Raw genomic sequence first — 17,087 nt, forward strand, 5'->3', positions numbered from 1 at the left:
AGAAGCAACTAGGGTTATAGAAATCCCTAAATCTCCATGTTCTTATAGATCTAATCTTGGGTGGAGAAAATCAGTATTTTTTTGAAGGTGAGGTGCAATGGAATGGCGGAATCAGGCCTCTGTCTACTCTATTAAACTTTTATCATCAGACCTTGTTTGGACTTGGTCTTTATCTTGTTTTCCTATTATCTTCCTCATTTCCATGCTTGGAGAGAGGAATTCTGTTTCACTTAAGGATAAATATTGATGGTGCTTCATTAGTAGTGGGACCTCTTCATTAAGCCTGGATGCCCTTTATAACTTTTTTGTACATTTTCCTCCTCATTCCAAACTTGAGTCTTGCCATCACTCCTATTTCTGTATCACAGACCATGGATTCCTATGGTGTCTCTGCAGTGAAGCCACAGGCCTTAAAGCATGTAGTCACCCTCATGGGCAGCAGCATCCAGCTTCCTGCAACTAACTCCTCTTTTGATACAACAAGAATAGAAGAATTGCAGATTTATACCCCGTCCTTCTCTCTGAATCAGAGACTCAGAGCAGCTTACAATCTCCTATATCTTCTCCCCCCACAACAGACACCCTGTGAGGTGGGTGGGGCTGAGAGGGCTCTCACAGCAGCTGCCCCTTCAAGGGCAACCTGCCAGAGCTATGACTCACCCAAGAAAACTAGCTAGTATAAATATTTCCCTAAAGCTTCCAATCTTGTGGTCTTTTAGATGATTTTTTCCTGGTCATTTTTTTTAAACCCATGTTTTTGGTCACCAACCATGCTTTCGAATGCTGAGGAAACAGCTTCTCACATATTCTTTGCTCTTTCTATAATCTTTCTCGGAGCACTTCATAGTAGACATTGTGGATACTTGAGAGAGCAAGTCAGCCTTCCTTGTCTTCTGTACTTTCATCCCATATCAAATGCATTTCTTTTTTTGTATCTTATGAGGATATTGCTAGGGTTTTAAAGATTTATCCAAGGTCTTCAGCTAGACTCAATCAGTTACAAAATTGAGTGCTGCCATTTTACACCAGTTGAAGATACGACCTTTGCAATTAAACTCTGCAGTCAAAACTGCTGGACAATGCTGCTCCAAAACATAAGAAAAGTTATGTGTATAAACTAGCAGTGTAGAAGTAGAATGAATTGGGGAGTGGATATGATCCAACTACAAGTAATGATTTGTGAAAAAATGAATTGATAATTGCATACCATTGATCATGCTGTGAGATCTGTAAATCACTTTGCATGTGGCTCATGTTCATATAAATTTGAGTGTCCCTGTATGTACAGGGAATGAGACAAGTAATATATAGTTTGGCCTAGTAGTATGAAGGTTGGCATTTCTCCTGTGCAGATCACAGAGAGGGCTGTTGTAAGCAGCAAGTGCAGATTGCATCACAGCCTTATAGGTTTTCTTCTTTGATACACTAAGTTGCAGTGAAACCACAGTCATCCTGCTTGACTAATGCTCTCAGATGTCAAGCTGCATGAGGGTAGTTTTGTTGCTGCCACAACATCCTTTGTAATGGGGCCCTGTATGTCACTGACTTCAGGCAGGTGGCTGGGGACCAGCAGAACTTGTATCCTAAAGAGAGGCAAGGATCAGCCTCAGTTTTTAATAGCATATTTTCCTGTATGTTGCAGAGTGATTCTAAGGGGGATGGTCCAGGCCTGGCAGCCATGATGTGCTTAGTGTGGAAAGTGATGTGTAAGTGCTCCATGTTAGAATCTGTGTGGTTACTGATGCACTTGTGTATCTTCAGGTGCTTATTGATATGCCTTCAAATAAAAAGAGGAAGAGGGGGATTTGGGCAGGCTTTTTTTGCATTTACCCACTGTATCAAGTGCAGTCTCTTTCCAGCCCAGTTCATTAAATGTAGGTATCTTCCTAAAGACTGCACTGCTCTTCTGGCTATCCCATCACAACATCAGCTGCCATAGTTCTGTATCTTCCTACTGAATCATCCACAACTGGTGTGTGAATGTTATATAAGCACAATCACGTTTAGTTGACCTCTGAAGGATGGCTTCTGATGTTCTGAGCTTGTATACAGATGGAGTGTCCTAGCTAGTTTGTTAAAGACTTGCATATGTGGAGGGGTGATACTATAAACATGCCACTGCCTGTGGTATCCGCGTTCATTTTTTTACCTGCCCTGGTGTCCAATCAGACTTGTTTTGTAAGTCTGCACAGTATACCAAATTGTTCAATGGGATACCTGACAGGTAACAAACAGCCAGGTGTGCGACTAGCACAACTGCAATAGTGTGTGAATTTCAGTGTGACTGGTAGGGAATCCTGTTGTGCTCATGATTAGCAGTTCTTTTGCCCTTTCTCTGCAATGTCCAATGAATTTTTGGAACGTAAAGGCTTTGGGAAATTTTTTTGTGTATGTGCGTATGTATTGGAAAGAAAAACTGTGCTGTTCCCCTTAAGAATTAAATTGGTTAGACTAGAAATTGATTGAAGTTTACTTAGTCACTTTTGCTGCTCTGTTGACTTACAGTGAAATTCTTTTTCCTCAGTGTGGATAAAAAATGATTTTTGTTTTGGAAATATTTTGATGTTTATTTCAGTTACAACACATAGTTTTGGGTTTTTTAAACAGCCTGGTTTTGAAAGAAAATTAAATGTAAATGCAACAAATATGGGAAAGCATGCATTTAACAATCTCCTGAAATGCAAGCATGAGTGAAATGCTTCTTTTTTCTATTAAAAATAGAAGCATCAAAAAAATCTGACTACTGAGGTTAAACATTATAAATGGCACAGCAAGTCATGTATTGTATAGATTCTTGTGAGCTTTCTTCTGGAACCAGTGACCAGTGAATCACATGTATTAGGATCCAGGAGATGCCATCCTGTATCTCACAAGGATCATCTGCTGAGTCCATATGGAAAATCTTACTCTTCTAGTGTATCAATACACCAAGCTTTGTGCTGGTTTCGGTTCAAGTTGTCTCTTCCTAGCAAAGAAAACATGGACAGTTACATTTCATCTCATTGCAAAACACTCCCCCCCCCAAGTATCTATTACTTTTTTTGGGGGGGGGGAATTTTGGGCACTAGTTGGAGCCCAATCCTAAACTGTAAGCTCCACTTTGTTCTGTGAGACTTACCACCAAATGAGCATGCCGGCCCTAGAACTGCAGCTTCAGTCTTCACACAAGTGATCTTGCCTAAGGTACAGAGAGAAAGCCAAGCAGAAATTCTTCTCTTAGGACAGAGCTACATGTATGTAGATCAGCTGGCCTTAATTTTTTTTAACAAAATGCAGTAATTGGTGCTGTGATTTGAAGAAGACATGGGGGAAGAGGGACAATTTTAACTCTTTCCCTTTGTGTCCTTATTAATCGGTGTTTATTACCCTGGGGGAAAACTTTACAATTTGTGAGGTAAGTAAAAGCTGCTTTGTTGAGGTGACAGAGGAATGCAGCAAAAGATGGGAGGGTTAAAGCTTATTCCTCCCTCCTATCTTTAAATGGCAGCACCCTTTGGCTTCATTTGGAAAGAGCAAAAAAAGTATGGAACTACATGTGACATTAAATTCCACTTTAAGCAGGCAATTCTGTGGTAAAAAAAGGCACATGGGCTGCAAAGCCAACAGTTTTTAATTATGTTCCCAGGTTTTATAAAGGCCCTACTTAGCTGTCAGCATATTTTAATTCTTACAGCAGCCAGTTAGCATGCATGCTTCTTCAGGAAATACATGGATTTCAAAATGGAAAGCTTGATTTGCATCATTTTTTTTTTAACTTTTGATTTAAATTGTGATTTATATAATTTATCTCGATTTAACTCAATCCACCTTGTTTTCCTTACACATATATTAAATTATCACTAGATGGTACTTCAGTAGTAGTAAAGGGGGTAGAAGTTCCCATTGCTGCAGATAAATAATTGTCTATACTCAATCTGAGCCTTTTCCTACTGCTAGTTATGGTGGGAAAGAGGACTGTAGAATCCGAATCCAGACCCTTCCTGAAGTATATGAATAAAACTGTTAGAAGTATTGGAGTAATGAACAAGTAAGGGATCTGTAGTTTTCTGTGTTAATATCCAGTCCTTCCTAAGTACAGGTGCCATACAAGAGATGGGGCTATTTCAGTTTATCTTCTCAACAACCCTTTGAGGTTTGTGGGGTGGGAAAGCATAAACAAGATGACTTAGTGATCCCTGAGCAGGGGATTTCAACTTTGGTCACTCAGATCCATGGTACTTATTTTCTGGAACTGTGCACAAGACAGCCATATAAACTATTCCAGCAATCAAATAGTGCTGATTTAAATATAATAGATTTTAAACATCCCTTAATGTGTTACTAATTTTTACCCCTTATGGACTACAGAATGGGGAAAAACTGGGTTTCAGGGCTGCTGGAGAGCAGTATGTGTATGAGCGGGAGTCAGGGTGGTAAGATTTGTAGATTAAATAAATGGACTGTATTGGCTTTCAGAAGTTGACCTCTGATTTATGAGCTGTCAGCAAGTACCATGACCATATTAAGTCATATTCTGTATAATGAGGACCAGAAGCTTCCCTGTTCCTTCAAACCTGATATTTTCAGGCTTCTGCAGGACTTAATAGATGCTTACTTGTGACATTAATAGGTATCAGGCATACTTTCAGTCTCCTTGCTCTGTGCTTGAGATCTAGTATGTCTACTACATTCACTACCTCATGCAGCTTCACATGGAGACTGGGAGCTCTTTCTTACCATACAAATACGGGTTTGGGGTGCTAAGAGCATCAAGCAAAACAGTAGTTATTGAGTCAGGAGTACCCATGGAGTCCCAGTGGCACAGAGACAAAGAGATGCTTTCTGATATTGATTATACTGGGTCAGCTTTATTCCCATTTTGGAGCTAAGGCTGAGCTGATGGTAATGCCAAAGTCTATTCAACTGTCTTTATAACTGAGCTGGGACCTAAACTCAGGTTTGCCTGCTCCAAGTCCCACAGCCAGTTTAACAACTCATGCTGCTTCAGACTGGATTTGCTGTTTGAAAATTGGCTGCTTATAATTTATCCTGCCTCTCTGTTCTCAAGAACTATTAGTGTTAACAGGAACCAATATTACTTGATCCTTTCATAGCAACATCATGAGTACTTGAGCTTTTAAAAAATAATATATATATATATACACACACACACACACACACACTATAGCTCTCAGCATTGTAAAGAGTTTACTAACAGTATTTCCATGTGCATACCACACCCAGGAAAAGAAGGTGCAAAAAATAAAAACTTCAGATCCCACTCCCATGTTGTCTTGTAAGTTGGTTTGATTCTATTAGGGGTTTACTATATTATTATAAATATTCAGATGGACAATTATTAGGCCCCTTTAAACAATGAACTGCGTGAAAGGGGCCAAACCAGGGGTGCCAAACTTGCTTAAGATAAGAACCACATAGACTACATGTCAGATGTTTGAGAGCCACAGGACGTGAACAAATATCACACACACGTTTTTAAAACTTAATACTTTCTTTACACAGAAAGATGAAATATGTATGCACTTTACAACATGACCATGCTAGAAGGAGCCTTTTTTAAAACAAAAAAACAAAAGCTGGGAATAACAGTCCCATAAGACAAGCAAAGGGAAAGGTTAAGGAATTCTTTTTTGATAGCAGTGGGAGAAGAAAAAATACATGTACCATATAGGGTGCATTCACACTACACTAAATAATGCCTTTTGCAACTGGATTTTTACTGTGTAAGAATAGCAAAAATCCTGTTGCAAAATGCATTATTCAGTGTCGTATGAATGTACCCACCAATCACTGACCACCATTTGCCTCATTATGCATTTATCTTTGCCTTGACACTAAGGTTAGTAAATACAGCTCCTACAAGAGCTGTGGAACTAAGGGGGAACCCTGCACTTCCCTCTTTAATTCTATCCCTCCTTCCAGTGGCTCCCTCAGCTCTTGTGCTTCTCTCCCCCCACCCCCACATTCTAGGTCTCCAGGTGACCTGTGTGGAGGAAAAGCTTGCAAGCCTGCCTATTTTCCCCTCATTTCCTGCTCCACACACAGTGGAAATAGTCGCCTGCATATGGGTCGGCACTCAGAGGCTGACTGCAGTGCTGATACTAAGTATGTTTACTTGAGAGTAAGCCTGCATTACGTTCCTCCTCAACCTCCAGGAGCCACACAATATGTGTGAAAGAGCTACATGTGACTCCTGAGCCACAGTTTGGCTACCAGTGGGGCAAACACTTTCCCTAGTGAGTAGCTATGGCCTTTGAAGCTATGTTCTTCTTTACTTCAAAAGACATAGAGGTTATTGGCATCTTGAGCCTTGTAGAGCAGGGGTGGGGAACCTCTGTGCCGAGGGCCGTATGTGGCCCTCAAGGATTGCTGGGCCAAACCAAGACATGTGGCAGCCTCTCTGGGGCCTGGCTGCCCAGCGAGGATAGTGGGGCCCAGCCAGGCTGTACAGCAGCCTCCCCATGGCCAGGCAGGAATCACAGGGCCCAGATGTACTGTGCGGCAGCCTCTCTGAGGCCTGGCTGGCCGGTCAGAATTGCTGCAGGACCTGGAAAAGTTACTGCCACAGTTCAGTTTGCACTTGATTATCCCAGATGGTGTGGCCTAATATGCTACTGAGTTCCTGCTGGGCTTTTTCTACAAAAAAGCCCCGGACCTCTGCATTTGCCTAGGACAGCAGGCCGTGTGTGTGTGTGCGCACCAGATTAGGCTCTCCCCACGACTTCAAATAGAAAAACAATTATTTATATTAATTTTGTTGGCCTGAATCGTTCTCTCTTGGCGGAGCACTGTTTTTTAAGTTGATAATTTTTTATGGCCTGCGATTGATTATAAATATCCATATGGCCCTTGGTAGAAAAAAGGTTCCTCACCTGTTGTAGAGGAAGGGATGGATGCAAATAGGATCAGTATATATAAATCTGACTCAAATCTGACTCTTGCCTATACTTTCACGAACCTTGATTCTATAAAGGATATCCTGTTTTTGTTTCTACTTGTTTTGTTGGTTTTATAATACATAATTAAAAATATTTCAGAATTGTGCCCCCTCCTTCATAAAAGAGAATAACAAAAGGAACATGGGGAGAGAAAGATAACAGGACTGGAGAGTGGGGCAACCACGATGCTGCCTTTGTTATCAGGAGTATAGAGCCAGTTTGGTGTAGTGGTTAAGTGCGCAGACACTTACCTGGGAGAACCGGGTTTGATTCCCCACTCCTCCACTTGCAGCTGCTGGAATGGCCTTGAGTTAGCCATAACTATCCCAGGAGTTGTCCTTGAAAGGGCAGCTGCTGTGAGAACACTCTCAGCCCCACCCACCTCACAGGGTGTCTGTTGTGGGGGAGGAAGGTAAAGGAAATTGTGAGCTGCTCTGAGATTCAGAGTGGAGGGCGGGATATAAATCCAATATCATCATCATCTTTTTCTTATATGGTGAGGAACTGTTGCCATAATCTGCAAGTATTTTAGGTTGTTTTCATTTAAAAAAAATCTAGCTTTGGAAAATCTTGCATGCCTGTGCCTCTCTTTTCCTGGCTCCTCAAAGGTAGGACAACAGCCAAAACATCACCAAATGAAAGTTTTTCAACACTGAAACAAGGTGGCATAACTGTCAATTGACAGATAAAGTGTAGGCTGTTTTAAGAGATAGTGGGATGACAGTGGTCAGTAAATTCTGTTGATATTTCAAAAGGCAGACTAAATGACTATCAGAAACTGGAATAGCAAAATGTTTGCTAAACCTCCATAAAATTGTTTAATCACCTTTCGATGGCATATAAGGGAGTGGTGGCAGCAGGGCTGTTTCCCTCAGAGGAACGCAGCAGAATGGAGTTCTGGAATCTCTTTGTAGAAATAAAATTCTCAAAAAATGTTTAAAGGTTCACAAAGGTCACCTATGTATTTTCTCTTCATTTAGCTCCTGAGAGTCCCGGCACCTTTTTCCATAAAATAAAAAGGTCCTAGGTGGCAGCAATCAAAATATACTGTTGTAAGAAGTACTGCCTTTTGTCTGGCCTCTATCTGCTACCAATCAATTTCACTGGATGGCTTGTAGGTCTAGTGTTGCGAGAGGTGAAAACTCTTCATTTTCTCCACACCGTGCATAAATTTGTATGCCTCTAGCATATGCTTCCTTAGTTATCTTCATTTGTATCATAAAGTACCCCTTTCTAAGTCCACAGCTCAGGCGGCTGCTGGGGTGTGTGGGATACGCAAGGCATCAGTTGTTGTTGCATACCATTGGGGTTTGTTCTTTTCTGGTGGTTGGCTTAGCTGTGCGTCCTGTGGTAGCCTATTTTCATTTTAAGAAGCCAGGCTACAACTGTCTTAGTGCAGATTTCATCTGCATGTGAAAATCTAAGATCTCACTACTGACTAGCATTGCCTTCATGCAGTAATGAAGAATACAGAGCTACACATTCTTCATTAAGCAAGATGGTGAGTCAGAGATTCCCTGGATAATGGCTCCTTGGGTAGGTAATCCAACCAGGGCATTTGAACATATTGCTATCTTGAAATTACATGGCTTTTCAAGAGTAGATGGATTTGAAATCCTTTCTCATCAAGAGAAAAACAGAAAAAGAGGCACCCACTTTTAAAAAGGGCTCAGAAAGGCATACAGTAAGAGTGGGGTATGGAGGAAGATTTCACTTAGAAGACATAGGAACAACTGCTGACATTAAAACTCCACCATAACCCACTAAAAGGAGTGACATCTTGAAGGAGAAATATTGCCATTCAGACTTCAGCAACAGCCCTTACAGGGGAGAAAATATTCATTAGGAAAAGAGCGAAGTGATGGATGAATTCATTGTACAGGCTGGACGGGAGGATGCTGGCTGGCACGCAAGATATTGATCTACATGTGGTGGAGGGGGTGTGTGGAGCAGCAAAAAGCTTTCCAGGATAGAGAGGGCCCCCTGGCTTGCAATTTTTTTGAAACCCAAGGGAGCTTTCTGTCACTGTGGCAGAAGATCCAGACTGCCTGAGTTGGTATGGTGTTCTCAGGAATGCTTGCACCGTTTCCCTATAGAGCTTCCCCCCAGGCATTAGGCCAAGGAGAGGCAGCAGTTCCAGCGCATCATTTCTTGCCTGGCAGACATGCTGGCTGCAGTCCCACATAATTTATGCTGGAAGTTAGCTCCTTTTACTTGGGACAGGGGTTTATAAATGCCTTTATCTCAGATCATTGCAGGTTCTTTATACTCCTAGCACAAGAGGTGGTTCATGCCAGATGCTATTTTGCTGCACATGGTGACTTTTACACTAGCAATCCCTGTGCAGCACAGCACTGATGACTGCAGAATATTGCATCAAGGAGGTGTGGAGGGGACTGCACATATGTAACTTACCAGATACCTCTACTCGGAAGTCTTGAGCCACCTTTAGCAGATTTATGGTGGCATAAATTTTTATGGGCTATGCTGGCATTTAAGGCGAAATTTCTAGACAGGAGAGAATGAGCTATCAGCTGAGAGCAGGGGTCATTTTGTAGAAAAAGAGGTGCTGGAGTTCATTAGCACAACTCATTTGCATATGCAACACACCCTTTACATCACCGGATGGTGTACTAAATTATATCAGCTCAGTGTCTACCTTAAAATGCTTCTTGAATTATAATTGTCTTGATAAAACCTTACTCTCATCATACTTTTTAAATTACTTTCTCCTATGTGGCCACAGTGTCATGATGAAGATTTCCATGTTTTAGTTATTTTCCCTTTTTTTGTGGGGGGAAATATTAGAAAGTTTGTCAAGACTTAAGAGTTCAACAACATTCTCACAGGGAGTTTGAACAATGGAATCCAGAAGTAAGTATTTGGGGGAGGGGTAAGAAAGAAAGAGCACAATAAAATTTAGAGGTTCCAGAGCTCCACTCCTGTGAGCTCCCGCCCAAAATGAGGCCTGGCTGAGAGGTAGTTGTGGAAGACATCAGGTGGCAAGGTAGGCCATTCTTGCCTGTCCCTCATCTCTACTGACCTACCTTATAGGGCTGTTGTAAGGACTGCAACAAGATAAGGTAGCCACATTAATCTGCTGCAACCAAAATACCAGTTGCACAACACCTAGCACATTTATTATGGCATATACTTTCTTAGACCAGAGCCCATTTTGTCAGACATCGTCAAATTGGTTAATCCTTAAGGTGCAACAAGACTTAAGAACATAAAAGGTGTCCTGCTAGATCAGACCAATGGTTCATCAAGTCTAGTATCCTGTTTCAAACAGTGGCCAACCAGTTGCCACTGGAGGGCAAACAAGGCATAGAGTCCAAAGCTGTTGCTATCTCCCAGCACCACTACTGAGAGGTTTGCTGCCTGTAGTATATGGAGGTTATCTTAGTTCAGCAAGATAATGTATTCAGTATACTTTGAGCACACTGAAAGTGCTGAATAAATGCCAAGTATTATTAGACTGCATCTGCACATTGTTGGATATTGTGCTATTGTTTTTAGACTGCATCTGCGCATTGTTGGATATTGTGCTATGGCAATTATCCACAACAGAATTGTCTTGTTCACACAGAAAATACAGATGTGAATGGTTATGATAGCACAAAATCCAACAATGTGTTGATGCAGTTAGAGTCCAAAAATGCTTATAGCACACTAAGAGTGCAATCCTAAGCACAGTTACACTTTTCAATGTCTTTGTGTGTTTGTGAAGGACCATGTCATAGCCAAATTATGGTGACACCAGCAAGGGCTTTCAAGGCAAGTAAGAATGCTGAGATGGTTGGCCACTATTGTCCTCTGCAGAGTCTTCCTGGTGGTCTCTCTTCCAAGTACTGACACTGCTTAGCTTCTAAGATCTGACAAGATCAGACTATACCACGCCACCTTCCCTCCCATCAATATACTTAGAAGGAGATAACTGTTTAGGATTGTACTGTATATCTATTAATTTTTAACTGCCATAGAAGTCCTTTTGCTTTTAAGAGACCAACATGTCAACAATAGAAAATATAAAATACTAGGGCTTGGGGAAAAGCAGTGATGACTTTGTGCCCTCCCCTATCGCTTGCAATCTTTTTGCTACCAGCATTCCTGCCTCCTTCCTTTGTTCCACATGAAGAAAGAACTCAAAAGTTCTATAACTGAGGGCCAATGCATGCTTACCTAGGAAAAGGAAAGGTCCCCTGAGCAAGCGCCAGTCATTTCCGACTCTGGGGTGACGTTGCTTTCACAATGTTTTCACGGCAGACTTTTTACGGGATGGTTTGCCATTGCCTTCCCCAGTCATCTACACTTCCTCCCCAGCAAGCTGGGTACTCATTTTACTGACCTCGGAAGGATGGAAGGCTGAGTCAACCTTGAGCCGACTATGCCTGAAAACCCAGCTTCCACCGGGGATCGAACTCAGGTCATGAGCAGAGCTTAGGATTGCAGTACTGCAGCTTTAACATTCTGCGCCATGGGGCTTACCTAAGTATCCCTTAAAAACAGACTTAAGAACAAGTGTGTGTAGGAAGCAGCTGTACGTGGGTGTACCGTGCTGCTGGAGCAAGTATGTATTGCCTACTCTTTTGAGGTGGTATTGGCTTGGGAAATTCCTGGGTGTCTGGAACTGGTATTTGGGGGCATAAGGGGGCACAAAACACAACAGGGATGGCAGTGTCAAGACCAGATCTACATGCTTTTTTTTGGGGGGGGGGATTAAAAAAATGCCACCCCCTTATGGGCCCATTCTGCCTTATGGGCCCATAGAATAGAATGGACTCCCTACCCAATTTAGCGCCCCTCCCTCCGGTGGTGCCCAGGGCAAGCACCCTCCCCCCCAGATCCGGCACTGGGCAGTGTCGCTCTAGGATTTTTATTTATCCTAGCCTCTATGATTCTATTTCTTTCAGGGGAACCATTGTCTGGATACCAGCTGTAATTCTCAGAGAACTGTGGGCCCCACCTTAAAGTTAGTACCCTTATTTTGTGGACTAGATGCAACTGTGGACCTGTGGTAATCTGCCTTTCTTTGCTATCTCAAGGATCCTCAGCTAGAAAACATATTTCTTAGGATCATCAGCGATGGAGACACAGAAGGGATTTCCAACGGAAAGCCAGTGTGACATGGTTAGGATACTAGGATATGGCTAAACTCTCGGCTTTTTTAGTAGAAAAAGCCCAGCAGGAGCTAATTTGCATATTAGGCACACCCCCTGACACCAAGCCAACCAGGACTGCGTTCCTGCTCAAAAAAAGCCCTGGGTAAACCCACGCTCGATTTGCCACCCTGCTATGGAAGCTTGCTGAGTGACCTTGGGCCAGTCACATACTCTCAGCCTAACCTACTTAACAGGGTTGTTGGGAGGGTAAAATGGAGGAGAGGAGAACAATGTAAGCCACGTTGGATCCGCATGGGGGAGAAAGAAGTATAAATAAAGTAAATAAATTTAAAAATTAAATAAATCACAACGTTTTCCTCCCTAACATGGGAACTATTAAGCCAGACCGGGGGAGGGGGAGACAGAAGCTGGAACATGTCACTCTCACGCTTCTCTTCTTTTGACATGCGCAGAGCCGAAGCGCCGCGGAGCCAAAGAACTACATTTCCCATGACATACGACACAGGTCGCGCCTGCGCAAGGGAGTGCCGGCGGCGGGGTGGGCTGCGCGTTCTCGTGCGGTGATGGCGGTGCGTGGACGCGCGGCGGCGGTAGCAGCAGCAATGGCTGCTGTGGATCGGCGGCTGCCGAATCTCGATGACTTCGCGGGGCAGAGCTGGAGTGCTTGGGTGGAGAGAGCTGGGCCGCCGGCTGCTGAGACAGGTGAGCGCGCCTGCCCCACTCATTACCTCGTAGACAGAGGGAGGTGGCGGGGAGAAGCAGGGGACCCTCCGTCGCCGCTTGTGCTGCCGCCGCCGCCGTCGAGCTTCTTCCCTCGCTCTCCCCCCCTTCACCCCGCCGCCCCAAACAAAGGAGCCGCCGGGTCCTAGCGCCGCCGAGTTCTGTTCCCTGCCTGATCGATTCTTCCTCTAAATCATATTCCTTCGGCTCTCCTGAGTCCACTAGCTGAATCGCCTCTTCTGAGCCTGATGTAACTAGGATACATACGCTGATCATCCTGAATATAGTTATGATTTTGGCCTCCGGGGGAGTCTGTATATGTTCCTGTGGGGTTCTTTAACTCTCTTCACTACTATAACACGAGCATCATCTGCTAAGCCATACTTACCGGAGCTTTGACATCCCTGAGTCTGTAGTTTTATTATATATGCCAACTACATTTCTGTAAGCAATTCCTAATGCCTGCGTTTTGACCTCATGTGATCCTTGAGTCCATGTTGTTGTCTCCATTTCACCTGAGCAGTCTTCCTTCTGTCTAATCGCTATATATCCACTTTTCCATTTCCTGTAAACAATGTTAATAATTATGCTTTTGAGACAGTCATGACACTTGTAGGCCTTCCTGATCTTCTGTGATTCTTTGGATCTCTTGAAATTATCCTGATGATCTTTTCCAGGTGACACTTCTCCCCCTAGATTCCAGAATTTTTCCTGTGACATTCCAGTTGCCTACAATTCCCCACAGGTCCTGAGCCATAAATCCCATCACAGTTTTCTCAACCTGTTTCTTAGAAGTATTTCGAGTAATCCACTTGTGCTTCACCCACTCCCCCATCTGTGCTTCTCAGTTGGATTTCCTCTTCTGGAAGTTGTTCTGTTTCCCTCAGAATCTTTGCTTAGGCCACAGAAATGGTCCCCGCCCATCCATCTGCCTTACTGTGTTCCCTGCACCTTCCCTTCTGTCCTATATATCACGCTCTTTCTGCACTGTTGACCTGGCCATGCTCCTCGTTTAGAATTTCTTATTGCCTCCTCTGAAGCTGCATTTCCCCAGATCTTTATGTTTTGATTCGGCATCTCCTTTCTCCTTCTTTGCCGTTCTGTATTGTCCCCTTGTGCCATTTATCCGCAGTTACTAATTTGTCTAGTGAGGGTGGATGTGGGTGAAGATGGTGGATGTAAATGCTGGGCCCTTGCAATTGTTCTAAGAATCCTTGAAATCGTCCAGGAATATCTCTGTGGAATGTTGGACTTTCTAGAGTGCTGCCTGACAGCAGACTCCAGAAGGGGCGGTGAGAATCATGGAGCTGTCCCTGGTGATGCTTTTCGTATTGTTGAGCTTCTCCCTTCCCCCTCCATTATCTTTCCTTTGCACTTGATATAGTTAGTGCTTCATATGTTTCCTGATCTACTTATAGCTCCAGCAGAGTTTGCATAATGACTCCTGTGTTTTCAGGGATTTAGAAGAAGGCTGCACATTTTCCTTTGCACACAGCTTCCTCTGCTGCCTAAATGGCTAGTCTTATTTATTGGTTGCTTATTGATATAGAATGCTAAAAGATATCAAAGGTGGGGAAAGCTCACTTAGTTCTGGCTTAATCCCTTCCCCAGACTACTTGTGCTTTGAAATCCCGCCCCCCCCCCCGGTTAGGTTACTGATAAATGAATGCTTGTTATAGGTGCCAGTGCAAAAAGAGAGAGAATCAGCTATTTGGATTTCTGCCTTGTGTTTTGATGCTGAAACAGTTGGTGTATCGTAACAGGTACATCTTGTCTTTGTGAGGGCACCATGTGGTGTGAAATCTATTAGATGCAAGGGAGTATCTTGTTGTGGATAAAGCACGAGAGTTAGGACTCTGGAGACAAGCCCTGCTACTTGCTTACACAAATGAGCCCCTTCATGCCTTATTTTTCCCTTTTGGAGCATTTGCTATGCATTGTAAGGAGCTTGTGGGCATCTTGGATATATCTGTGTGGTGCAAAGAGATACCCAAGTTTAAAGAGTTAAGGGACAGACACAGGTGTGCAGGGATTAGCCCCCATAGCCCTATATTTGATGTCTTGTATACATTTTGGGATTGTATTATCAGCAGCTTTATTCTAGGCATTTGCTTACAGACATGCATACACACAGCATAATAAGAAAAGGTTGTTGCTGTAATGAAAAGCTTATAAATATTAACATGTTTCCAGGGCAAGCTGGCTTTAGTTCATGACACCCAGGATAATTTGGCATCAACAAGTGTTTGGCTTCAGGAGCTGCAAATACATTGAGTAGCCTTGTTTTAACTTGGAATTGGCCAGTGACATTGTGAAGTTCATCTTGAGGCCTCTGTTTTGAAGCTTTGTGTTGACAACTAACAGAGCAGAAAAGCTGAGGCAGAGGATGGGTGGAACAGAGAACGAATGAGCTGCCTTATCCCTTGCGTGTGAGTGTAAAGGCATGCACATATAATGCATGTGGACTTGAATACGTGAATACAGCCCTGCAAAATGAAAAGATGAGTTTTGAAGTGGTTACCCTCAACAAGAGTTGAGAAAAGCCATGTTTTTACCCTGTGGCCACATTTTTGTGATTTGCAGAGCAGACTGTAGATACTGCTGTATGCGCCTGTCATTGTCTTCTGAACACCTCTTGATTGATACGGATTGGCAGCGCAATTCTGCTGAAGCGGCAGGCAATGAAGTATGAGATTCAGCAAGTCCACTACTATATGTCTGTAAAACCTCAGAAACATCTGCCATATTAGGAGGGCTGATAATTAGGGATCCTCATTCTCTTGACAGCTTTAAGAACTGCAACTCTAAAGCTATGATAATGGCTTTCTAATGTATTCCCAATTCATGCCTGAAGTTCACTGGGTGACCTTGACCAGTCATTTTATCTCAGCCAATTCCTTTTTGCAGGGTTCAAGGTACCTTCCAAGAACCATGACCCAGTTGAAAACCCATGACCACTACTTGGCCTGTATCCTGATTTGCTGCATTCTGCAGGCACCTCTCCCACTGCAAAGCATGGAATCACCTCAGGGGTCCCTTTGATATCACAGAGAACTCTGGTTCATCCCCCCCCCCCTTTCTGGTGGGAGGAGCGCTATACTGAGCCCTTTCTTGTATGCCTTTTTTACTCCATCAAAGCCACAGCAACTAAAAGGAGCATGACAGAATGCAACTCTCCAGTCAGGGATGAGGGGCTGCCTCATACTCCCTTGATGTTGTAGGGGCTTCTGAGTGAACTTCAGGCATTAATTGGGAATACACTAGAAAGCCATCTTCATAGCTTTAGAGAGGATATGGCACAGCAAGGACTGGAGCAATGGTCCTTTTACTCTCATTTTAGTTCCACTTGGGAAGAACAGCACCCTGTTCCCTTGTGTAGAGCCCCTCTGAGGGAAGAGTAGGGGAGCTGTGAAATGAGGGAGAAGAGGAAGGGTGATGGTGGCTCCAATTCACCCGCTTCCTGAGGGTCCACAGATCCCTGGCAGAGTTGTGAGGATAAAATAGAATACCTCTCTGTAATACATCCTCATGCACCCCAAGTTTCTTTGAACTCAGGGTGGAACAGAAATGCAATGTTAATATCACTATAATTTGTCATAGCAGGTTTTATATATGCTGTTCATGTTGTTTTGGAGGGTTCTAAGAGGAGGAGCCTCTGTCCTGATCCACAGATTGACTTCTTTTGCTCTTTCCTGGTGTTACTGTTTTGTCCAGTGCAGCTGACAGATGGATCTTTTCAATTCTGGGCTAAGATGTTTTGGGCATACCACTACCATGGACAGTTTGGAGAAGGTGTGATATGCAGCCAGGATAGAAGCTTTCCCTGCCACTGCAATCTTTTAAAATATTTTTGGAGCCTATTTAGGCTGCAGTTCTTACTAGGGAGTAAGTTTTATTTCACTCAGTGGGAACTGTGTTTGAGTAAACATGCCTTGGAGCAGGCTGCAGTGGAAGAAAATGATTAATCTTGATTGTCTAGATGTCATGGTTTCTTAGTTACTTTAGTGGATGATGAATCTGCCAAGAATTACTAGTGGTGCTGATTGGGACAATGTTTGTCTACTAGGGTCTGAGCAGGAAGATAACAATAAGAATGGGAACAAGAAACTGGATGCAATGACTCTCATTAAAGAAGGTAAGTACATGGACTGCACCTCTTGCTGTGCTTTGGAAAATGCAGCTCAAGTGGTAAAAAGCCTTGCTTTGAATGGACTGCTCTGCTTTTGTGGAAGTTGTGCAGCTCTGAGAGCTTTATATCCATCAGTCTGAGTGGCAAACAGTGGATCCATGTACAGCAGGGGATCCT

At 43.3% G+C, this 17,087-nt stretch overlaps 1 protein-coding gene across 1 annotated transcript in view; it reads left to right on the plus strand.

Annotated features, from left to right (window-relative positions):
* Positions 1 to 12,591: 12,591 nt before the first annotated feature.
* Positions 12,592 to 17,087, plus strand: part of ATXN7L2 (ataxin 7 like 2) — a 28,332-nt gene continuing 23,836 nt past the window's right edge. Inside the window, exons 1-2 of the mRNA XM_060231593.1 lie at positions 12,592 to 12,763; positions 16,848 to 16,916. Coding sequence (XP_060087576.1) covers positions 12,625 to 12,763; positions 16,848 to 16,916 — 208 coding nt within the window. The 5' untranslated portion in view covers positions 12,592 to 12,624. The remainder of the gene's footprint in view (positions 12,764 to 16,847; positions 16,917 to 17,087) is intronic.

The sequence above is a fragment of the Heteronotia binoei genome, chromosome 2 (genome assembly GCF_032191835.1).
Source record: "Heteronotia binoei isolate CCM8104 ecotype False Entrance Well chromosome 2, APGP_CSIRO_Hbin_v1, whole genome shotgun sequence".
NCBI classification, from domain to species: domain Eukaryota; kingdom Metazoa; phylum Chordata; class Lepidosauria; order Squamata; family Gekkonidae; genus Heteronotia; species Heteronotia binoei.